The sequence below is a fragment of the Solanum lycopersicum genome, chromosome 8, assembly GCF_036512215.1.
Source record: "Solanum lycopersicum chromosome 8, SLM_r2.1".
Classification (NCBI taxonomy): domain Eukaryota; kingdom Viridiplantae; phylum Streptophyta; class Magnoliopsida; order Solanales; family Solanaceae; genus Solanum; species Solanum lycopersicum.
The window spans coordinates 3,496,440-3,507,569 of NC_090807.1; the positions used below are offsets into that span (position 1 = coordinate 3,496,440).

Genomic DNA, 11,130 nt, shown 5'->3' on the forward strand with positions numbered 1-11,130 from the left:
CTATTCATCCTTATCATCCTTTTGAGGAGTATTAGCTTTGGTTTGGGGATGTCTTTTTGTAAAAATTGAAAAATCAGGTCTAGCTCCAGACGATCTAGCGAACTCACCACCAATTGAAGAACTTGTTGTGGAACTGTTGGTGGAGAATGAATCAGTGCGGTCTGAGTCTGAATGGTGCAAGTCGCGAAATAGTCCAATATCACTGAGGTATTTTTCTGAATGGTCTAAGTTGTGAGCTATTCCAAGACCATTTATCTGGCATCTAGAGACTGACAAGTAGTTTGATTCAGGGATTGTTAGGAGAAACAAAAGATGTTGCTTGTAGTGTAGAGTTAGTAACTTGGTGACTCTGACAAGTATGGTAGCCTCCGTATGTGATCTCAAATACAGCAGGACCAACATCAAACCTTTGCATGTGTTTTGTTGCCTGGCAGTTTTCAATGCGACGAAATGTACATTTGTAGTAACGACGAAATGTACATTTGTAGCAGCCTCTGTAGAGATATGTAAAACTCGGCATCAATGCATATAGCTCTTGTTGTATTATGATGTTTTCTTAATTATGTACATATAAAGCAGCTGAACCACAAAGAGAGGATAAGAACTTGCAAAATTTAAAGCTGAGAAGTACATAGCATGATTTTAGTTAGTGGATTTATATTTAGTATTGAAATTAAATAAAACTGAATACATCAGAATGTAAAGGATTCGCATAACGTACTTCAACTGAGTTATGATTGAATCATAGTTTATTGATTGAAAAGTTTGATTTTCCTTTTAAGTATTTTTTTTATGAATTTATGATTTTTATGCAGGGAGTGAAATTTACTTATTACCTTGAAAACGTAGATCCAAGAATATCTTTCTGCCCATACTTTCTCCACCTATATCCATCATCCTGAGGACCTTCAACTTCACTCTCAGTGTTGACTCCTACTTGTTCGAAAAACCGCAATTTTCTGCTGACGTCCATGAAAAATCAGGTAACTTTACGTAGAAAAATAATTTCATACTTCCTCTGTTTCATTTTATATAGCGACGTTACATTGAACTATAGTAAAAAGAAAGAAAGGACTTTCAACACATATAATCCAAGGACTTGCGGTTTTAAATTATGATGCTTGAACTCTCAAAAATTGTTGTTATACCTGTATTGGATCCTCTAAAAATATAGTACTACTTTTGGAGGATGTGATACGTGCCCTTTGTAATTTTTGAAAAGTCTGAGCACTCTAGATTTTAAACATTCCGTCAAACTTCTGTATACAGTCATTATCTGTAATACTAGCATTACCCTATATCTAATCGACAAATTTTCTTTGAAACTAATATTTACCTATCACCAACAACCACCATCGTAACTTTTCACTCTTGCTATCTAATAACAACCTTATCCAAATATGTATTCACTGTTTGTTTTATAATCTAATAACTAAAAAGCAATCTATTTTATGTAAAGTTTATCATCCTTATAACAATCAAGTGACCCCTGAGACCAAAAAAAGTGTCATATAAAATTCTCCCTCCATCAATTTTTATTTATCCATTATTAACTTGACATACTTTAAAGAAGTAATAAATAGAATAATAATTTTATTATATTACTTTTTTTAACATAATATTTCGATGTGTTTGAAAATAACTACAATTAATAATAAGAGTTGATTAAAAACTAAATGATAAATTATCAATTTTTAGTATAGTAGAGAAGTAAAAATGGATAAAGAACGTATGAGTGCCTCAATTCCAATAAGATATTTTTGACATGAAATGGGATTTAGATGGAATGTGCAACAAAGGAGGAAGAAGGCTCAAGGTATATGATACATATTGCTATATTTTTGGGTTGAAGTCTGATTAAATTCGACTTTATCGAATTTCTTAATAAGAATAAAATACATTTTAATAAAGATTTTTATTAAAAGAGTAATTATATTTGGTGTATGTAACATTCAGTTAAAAGACTAGAGAAATATTAGCGGGTGATTTTACTTCCAGCCACGTGGTGGTGGTAACCGAGTTGCCCGTTGCCCCATTAACCTTTCTTTCTATTCTACACCACCTGCCCGAACTGCCCGTCACCCCATCCTATATATACCGAATTCGATTCATCTCGTTTCAACAATTTCAAACTTTTTCACCATGGCGAAACTCTTCTTTGCAGTCCTTTTCCTCTTTTTCAACCTTTCACTTGCTCGTACTCCGTTTACTCAACCGGAAAATGACGTCACACACCTCAAACTTCCTTCGGAAAATGACCTTGCCATCCCTGAACTTCCTCATACTCTACCGGAATCAGATGATTCTGCGCCTGCTGTTAACATCCCTAGCAAATCCGATCACGAAAACACTCGTTCCGTCCATTCGGTCCCTGTTACGTTAGTCAGATTCCGGCCGATCAACCGTAGATTCAGGCTCCGATCGAGACTACCGTTCCGCCTATGTCACCACCTGAAACCGGGATCACAGCGACAGATTCCTTATGGTAATGATATGATACTGCCTTCTAAGAGAAACATTGACTTTGATAAGTTTCTGAACCGTATTGGTGTGCGTCAGATTCCGTCGGATCCGTTCAGTTTCCGCCACCATCGGTACAATGATAAGAAGATCTGGAAGTTCCTATACGATCGCGAGAATTTTGGGGAAATGAAATTGAAGGATCAATTACCTCACCATGACGAAAACGAAGACAATGATCACGAACAGAGGCAGATCTCGATCAGTAGTGAAAATCAAGGTAATTTTGGTGAAATTAAATCGAAAAATGAAAATGAATTCCATGCTCATGATGAGTCTGACAAAAGATCAAAGCTTTATGTGAAACACTATGAAATGAATTTGAGGAAGCGTTTTCATTATAACAATGGTGAAGAAGGAGAAAAAGCTAAGGAAGAGAATAAGTGGCATAAGAGGGAAAAGAAGAAAGGTGGATTCATGAGAGGTATTCGTAAGTTCTTGCATCACTACTTCGATTGAAGCATCTTTGCTTTGATATGCTGCATATTTGCCTTTTGTGTTGTTGTGTAAAAGAACTATAGAAGTATCTATGTGTTTTGATGTTGTTGTAAATAACTTGCATCCATGTGAGATGTAATAGAAAATATAGTACTTGTAACTTATTACTCTATACTATATCATATACGTTTTGTAATATGTTGCCATATGATTGTACTAGACATTTGTAAATCTTGGCTTTTACAGAATCTTTTTGTTTAGTAAAAATTGTCCTGTGAATAAAACATCCCGTGCTAGCAGGGTCTAGGGAAGGGCCACACACCCAAGGGGTGTGATGTTGCACGGCTCGAACCAGTAAGCTGTAAAGTCACATAATTACATATAATTATGCTAGAATAAAATTCCTAAGCTTTGGGTACCAATGGTAATCGTTATGGTTGGGTTCCAAAGAATGATCACCGTTGTCTCTTTCCTGCTCTCTTCCGTGCTACATAATCTGGTCTTAGTTAAATAATGGGTGCTGTTGAATATAATTTTCTAGAGGAAAGCGATGAACTTGTTGATGTACTGAGTGCCATGTCCTGATTGGCTCTTTGGGAAGGAAAGAGGATTGGCATGAAGTAGGGAAGAAGAGGAGATTGAGATATCCTTGTAATGGATATCTTTTGCCTGCTTTCTGTGCCTTGATAGGTCTCGTTCTTAAAAATCTTGATTGAACTACATGAATAAAGTAAAAGAAATAGTTGTAGTTGATGACTACCTTAATATGAATTCATTGAATCATGAATTGTAATGGACAAAGAGGATTCCTATAAATAGTGGTCGAACCAATGGAACTGCCCGACCTTTGTGAATGAGAGTGCCAATCCAAACTACATATATATGCGTATATCATGTTTGACGTTATCGGGGACACGTGACACTCCTCCCCTAGGGGTAGGTCTGCCTCTGTCCTGGGGTGTGTTAAATATTGACATTGGAGTGACAAGTCCCAAAGAAAGGAGCCGCACAGAGAACTTGTTTAAAACCTAGGCTGCACCTTTTCACCACACCAAGCCTTAATATTATATTAATACTAAGATTTTAAGTTACCAGTTCATCCCAGTACTTCCAAACATAAATTCATACGCAAAAATTCATTGATACAGCAATAAAGAATTGATTACTTTTAAAATATACTGGGTTCAATTTTAAGGACCTTGAAGACTATTTATATAGCTTAATTCTTGGATCCGCTTCTGCTCACAGTCAAATATTTATAGATGTTTTATGGAATTTTACTGGATTCATGTGAACCCGCATATTACATTTAGCAAATAGCCCATATGATTGTACTGGCCCATTTTGGAACTCCAACACAAGGTCCAAGAGATCAGCCCATAAAAGGTTAGATGCTAAATGTCCAATCCATTAAACTCCCCTTTTTATCAGTCTTGAAAGTTGTCTTTCAGAGTAAACTATTTTTGTGTCAAAAACTGAAAAATTCTTCTTGTTCGAGAAGACGTTTGAGAAATACTGAAAATGGTGTTTCATGAGTATCTCTAAGTGTATCTTCTACTGCGTATTCTATTCCTTTTTATTTCACCAAGTTGTTAGTCAAAGTAGAGGAGATTTTGTGACTATAACATCCAAGTAATATACAAAACTTTCCCTGTAGTTTTGCCATGTCTTGTTTGTACAACATCAAGAAGACATTCAACAAGGATAAAGGCAGAGCACATTTATCTACAAAGATAGTTATTAAATTGTTTGTATCGTATAAAAACATTCCACCCCCTAGAGTAGTCTAGAGTAGCTCTAAATTTGAATAAGAAATGAAGCATTTGACTACTTCATGCATGCTTCCCTGAGCTCAGTTGGTAGAGCTCTTGCTCTTTCAATTGAGTCATTACGATTACGGGTTGGATGTCTGATTATCCTGATCTTGTACTTGAACCGGGCATTCATTTTTGAGAAGAAATAAAATAAAAACTAAATCTCCTTATTCTGCCATGAAACTAGAATTGCCAAGAAGGTAAGGACAATTGAAGTACTTTGACCACACTCACTGTTACTCTACCTCAATTCTCTATATATCTATTTCTCCACAACACATATTATTTGTTGCAAACCAAGCCCATAGGCTTTAGTATTCGTCTTTGGGCTATGACACATTGGCCCAGAAGCATGTCTGTCATGTTAACTTCTTGTTCTCTTGTAGTATCAAAACCTGTTACTTCTCTCATTCTCTGATGTGATATTTGATAACGTTTTAAAGTTTGTCTGATGCTCTTGTACCAAGGAGAGCTATTTGAGTTTGACTACGTTTGTGCATGTAGTGTAGATGAAGCTTGACATATAATTGGCATATTCGGAGTAACATTATCATACAATGACTAGTCTTAGAAATAAGGATGACCCAAAAAGGTCTTAATGTTGCTATACTGAGGCATTCCCGTCATCTACTCTGCACTTAAGTGGGTCATATTGTTCCACAACAGGAATTGGGACCATTTTTCTTTCTTTATTTATGTATTCTGGACTATTGTTAGAGAAATACAAATAGGGCTTTTTTTCTTTTCTTTGGATTTCTTCACTGGAGAAATACCACCGGACATTAGCTAATGTAAGATAAATATTTTGATTAATTTAAGTCATTGAACTAGAACTACTAAAATTTAATTATTTGTTAACCCTTACTATTTTATTAGTAAGGTGTTATAGCAACACATTCTTATACTTTTATGTGTGCTTATACACACACACACTAGTACACACAAATCTAGAAATCAAACCATATACCTAATTATACTTTTCGATCGTAGATGTAATCGAAGTATCCAATAATTTGGCTAAATTCGGCATAGTTCCCACACCTATATTCACACCCCATGTTACGTTGATGGTTAAGTGATAGTAGTATATCTTTGAACACATGTCATGTATCTATCAATACATTTTACCAAATAGAATAACATATATACAAATGATGTGTTTAACTTACCTCAGCTATAATTTGAGATGGGAAATATCATTGATAGATTGATGATATGATGAAAAGGGGTATGAACTTTCTTATGAAAGATCATTCTACAATATGGTTCAAAAGATGCTAAACTTTATCAGTACTAGAATTAAGATAAAACCCTTCAGAATTTGATACAGAAAACTGGAAATGAACAGGTTATAATATCTCTGTTCATCCCATAGAGAAAATTTAAAAACATGAGACTGATACTTGATTAATTTAACAAAAAGAAGTCATATAAAAATGGTCTCTAGCACATCTCAAGATGGGATTTTACAAGTAACTTCAAAGAACTCAAAAATTCAAGTCATGTGGAGGTATCTACAGCTGAAGTTATGGGGTTGGTATGATCCAATAGTTTTTTGCTCAACAAAAAGGGATTGTAATTGGAATTCATAAACTTAAAATTATGAATCCAACTTACAAAGTCGGAATTACTTCTAGCTAGCCAGAACTGCCCATATCAACTCAGGATCAAAAGAAGGCATTGTTGCTAAGGAATAATCTTCGAACTCTGATTCCAGCACAGGCCTTTCGAATTGAGGTGTGATGCTAGTGCTATAGCAGTTATCGTACTCTGGCCCCATCAGGCAGTCACCGATAACAGAGCAAGTCTCACTATTCAAGAATCCGTCATCAGAGCTACTTTGTGAAATCATATCACTATGACTCCAACTTTCACTACCAACCAATGAAGAAGAAGAAGATGATGAATCCAAATTCACATCTTTTGCAACCTTTTTCTCACTTTCAACAATTCCCTTTTTAGCTCTTCCCCTTTTAACCTTCTGGCAAATAGCTTGAATCTTAGCATCCACAGAATTCTTCAAAGCATTCATCTTTGCACTATCTCCGAATCCCAACTCACTTGGATCGCGTAGATTTGGAAAGTTCAATCGTGCATATTCCCCGCGAAGTTTACAGGCTGCTCTGTCATAAGCATAAGCTGCAGCCTCAGCATTATCATAAGTTCCAAGCCAAACTCTCATTCTCTTCTGAGGAAGTCTTATTTCAGCCACCCATTTTCCCCAATGCCTCTGTCTCACTCCTCTATACAACTTTTTCTTGTTTGGACTAACATATCTTTGTGAATATAATGATTCTTGAAGTGGGGTTTGCGTGGAAGTTGTTGGAATTGTCACATTTGCTCTATTTTGTTCCCAAAATTCTTGAGAATATAAAGATTCTTGAAGTTGGGTTTGTGTGGAACTTGTTGGAATTGTGATATTTTTCCTATTTTGTTCCCAAATTTTTTGGAGCAAATCTATTTGTCTGAGATAGACTGAAGAACATAGTGGTTCAAGAACAGGACTAGTTGTAGTCATTTGATCTTTTGGTTCTTGGCAATGAGAAAATATTGAGTCTAAAGTGTTGGTACTACTTGTTAATAGGATTTGAGATAAAGAAGATCTAATTTGAGCAGCCTCATCATATGTGTAAGACATGTTTTCTTGAATTCTGCTTTTAGTTTCTTGACAAGTGATGTAGGAGAAAAGAGAAAACACAAAAAGGAAAAAAGGGTACTAAAAAAATTGTCCCTTTTGTTGAGATTTACAATACACTGATCCAAGAAAATTTGAGGGTGTGTTTAAAGTTGAAGAATCTGTTCTTGGTGATTTGGTTTATATGAGGAAGAAAAAATTGGAAATTTTGGGGCTGTTAGGATTTGGAAAAGAAAAAGATTTTTTGTGTTTGATATCTATGGTGTATGTGTGTGTGGAAGTTTGGTTTCCTCTTTGCTGTATTTATAACTACAATACAAAAAGGATCTTTTTTTCTCTTTCTTCTAAAGGTTGTGCTTAACTTTTTGTTTTCAAAAGCTAAACATTTATGATTTACCTTGTCACTTTTTAGCTCTTTTGACAATATCCGAATTACACGTTCAATAACTAATGGAGTTGTTTAGGTCCCGTTTTGGCCAAGCGATATGATAATCTTGATATGGTATTATGATATGGAATCATGAGATAAAATTGAAGTTTTGTTTGGACATGCGATATAAAATTTTGGTATTGTATATTTTCTCATAAACATAAAATTTTTTTATAAGTTCTAAAACTATTAAAATAGTCTCTAACTATTTATTCAATCTTATCAAATAAACAAAAAATTATAAAATTGCATAATAAATTATTACTATTTGTTCTTGATTTAAGTAATTGTTTCGATCTAACTTTCATTTCTCATCAGTATATTTGAGTAAAAATAGAACACCTTTCACAAACTCTTCAACATTTTATTACTCCAACAATCGTGAAGTGTGAGTTAAAGTGATTATATGTTGGTGAGAATAAAAAAATTTATGTCGGTGAAAATAATAAAATTTAAAAAGTAATGATGTAATTGTAAATTCTATTTACATGGAAAATAAATGGTTGGTAGATATAAATGACGGGTTGTTTTTAATAAAATATAAACTTGTGAACCAATTTTTGTATTAAAATATCTCAAATCATAATATGATATTCACATATGATTTCATATCATGGTTTTTAGAGAATATGGAATCACATCTCATGATATGGAATCATGAGATGAATCAGTGTAAAATCGTATGTCCAAACGCTGATTTCATCTCAAGATACCATATCATAATATGGTATTGCATGGCCAAACGTCTATTTAGCGTGAGGTTTAAGGTATAGTTCGTTTAGAGAGTTATTAGCTAATATCATCCCTCAACTATGACTAAAATTTAATGTATACCATTATATTATCTAACTAAGCAAAAAAACATCTTTATATTATATCAAAAATAACAAGAATCATCCTTCAATCTATTTTTGTTAAGAAACTAATAGAACTAGTAAAAAAAATAATTTGGTCATGTCTTGCCACGACGAGAAGATCAAAATTATCTAAAAAAATATATAGGAAATGAATCTTTCATTCTTGAATTTTAAATTTTGCGTGTTGTCAGTTTATATGTTTTTTGCATCATCAAGCAAATTGACTTGCAACAATACATAAGTTTTGAAATAATTATACAGTTGGTTCCGATGGTTAGAAAGATTATGTAAAAAATTATTTTAAAAGTATTACGTTCAATTATTTAGAGATTTTCTTTAATAAAATATTTAGGGCACATGTACTTTATATACAACGCGGTTTGCATTTTATACAATGTAATGGTGAAAATTTAGTGAAATTACATAGGCGTTTAGTGATGAAAATAAAATAAATAATTATTGTTTTCGAAAATTTAAAGTTGGAGTAGTATTTGGTCATATTTTTACAAGAATATTTAGAATTTAAATATATTTTGTCTAAATATGATTTAAATCCTCCATTTCTATAAAAAAATAAATCACTTAACTTGATGACTAGCTTAACCATGTGTATATTTATTCGAGTCGACATATCTAATTTTTGTTGGTGGCATTAGTTTTTTAGAAATAGACAGATTGATAAAAATCTTGCAATTTTTTGGATAATTCAATGATGTTTTTGTTCACTTATATAACACAAGAATATACTTGAAGTTTAGGTCATACTTCAATTAAAAACTCTTCGTGTGGATGTATTTGACTGCCTTTGAGATAATTCATCTCATCTTTTATATTCTATGAGACAAATTATCCTATATAAAGTAAAAATTCATATTTTTTTTATCATAGCTTTAGCTATTATTAAGTTAAAATACAAAAATGTGTTTTGCATTGAAGACAATCTTGTACAAGAAATTTAAAATATCTTATTGAGAAAAATGTGTACCCTATAACAGGCTGTATATTGAGTACAGAGTTTGAAAAATAAGTTTTAGAAGAACTCAAAGAGGACTTTTTGAACAGATGAGCTTCTTTCTTCCTTGTATCTCCTATATTTAATGGCTTCGATTTTTGAAATTTACTGATCCGACTAATTTAGATGTATCTCATTAAAAGGATGAAGTCGAAATCTTATTAGGGGTTTTTCATTTAAAGGTCTCAAATTTGATGTATAAACAATATATAAACACCCTGAAAGGTTCTCGAGTTATTCTTGATTTTACTCTACATATAAATAAGAAATTAGAGAACATGTACACAAATTGAGGTGAGCTTAGAATTTACATGAGATGAGAGTGGAATAATGTTATGTGTTAGTTGAGGTGGATTTAAAATTTGAAGTTTAAAGATTTTTACAGTGAATTTAAATTTTAATATACAATAATGACGGAGTTAAACAACAATAATAATATACACAATGTAATCGTACAAGTGAATTTTGAGGTTGATCAAGATTACCTATGCTATGTTATAGAATAATTGTGTAAATTTTACATATGATTACATGGAATTTATAAATGATAATAGTTGCATTCTTTTAATTTTTATGGATCATATTACTTTCATTTAAGCTCATTTGATTGTGTGCCCTTAAAACAATTATAGAAGAAATAATAAAAATTCAAATAATTATGCTTTTGATGACCAATTCTTGTAGTATGGATGATTGAACAAAAATGAAATACGTGGTGTTAAAAAATGGGCCAAAAAAAATTTCATTTCATTAAAGACATAAAGTTCAATGGGCCCACATATCTTTCATTGAATGGCCTTTTGTAGATATGGGCCCTCATATATTTTCATTTATAGCCCAAAAAGTTTTTCTGTGTATTTGAATGTGATACAGACCTAACTTCTCTTCAAAAGTCAAATATAGAACCGTACAATTTGTATTTTTATTTTTTATTTTTTTCACAAACTTTTTGATTTTATTGTCTTTTTTTTTTTTTTTAAATATCTTTTGGTGATTGATTATCTTCACCAATGTACCTCATGTTCAAACTTTTTGCTTTTGTTTGTTTGTTTTCTGGCTATACACACAATTTTATGTAAGCAATATTGGCTAAAATCACTTGTTGAGAGTTGTTATGAAATGTTATACAATATAATGTATCCAAGTGTTTTATTATGTATCAGAAACTTATTAAAAATAAGGAATTTTTTGTAAATTGAAAAAGAGTAGGGATAGAAGGTAATTTATATTTTACACTATGTGATTTATATAATTTTTACAATAAGTTAATGTTACCATGTTTTTTAGAGTTCCAATTAATTTATATTTTCCTTTCATATTTATCTTTCATTTGTATTTCTGTACGGTGAGTTCAAGAAGCTTTAATTTTTAGTTAGTATTGGGAGCAGTTATGAATTTACGATGATCAATCTTTAGTCATTCTA

At 32.4% G+C, this 11,130-nt stretch overlaps 3 protein-coding genes across 3 annotated transcripts; 1 reads left to right on the top strand and 2 right to left on the bottom strand.

Annotated features, from left to right (window-relative positions):
* Positions 1 to 973, bottom strand: LOC104648631 (probable WRKY transcription factor 70). The gene is made up of 3 exons (XM_010326377.1): positions 837 to 973; positions 355 to 494; positions 1 to 269 (listed from the first exon to the last, which is right to left on the bottom strand). The coding sequence occupies exons 1-3, from the start codon at positions 971 to 973 to the stop codon at positions 1 to 3; spliced, it is 546 nt and encodes a 181-aa protein (XP_010324679.1).
* Positions 974 to 2,123: 1,150 nt separating this feature from the next.
* On the top strand, positions 2,124 to 3,152 carry LOC778318 (uncharacterized). The gene has a single exon (NM_001247184.2). The coding sequence runs from the start codon at positions 2,143 to 2,145 to the stop codon at positions 2,977 to 2,979; it is 837 nt and encodes a 278-aa protein (NP_001234113.1). The 5' UTR covers positions 2,124 to 2,142; the 3' UTR covers positions 2,980 to 3,152.
* A 2,780-nt stretch (positions 3,153 to 5,932) lies between these two features.
* Positions 5,933 to 7,663, bottom strand: LOC101258880 (ethylene-responsive transcription factor ERF061). Its single transcript, NM_001403484.1, has one exon. The coding sequence runs from the start codon at positions 7,408 to 7,410 to the stop codon at positions 6,406 to 6,408; it is 1,005 nt and encodes a 334-aa protein (NP_001390413.1). The 5' UTR covers positions 7,411 to 7,663; the 3' UTR covers positions 5,933 to 6,405.
* Positions 7,664 to 11,130: the final 3,467 nt, after the last annotated feature.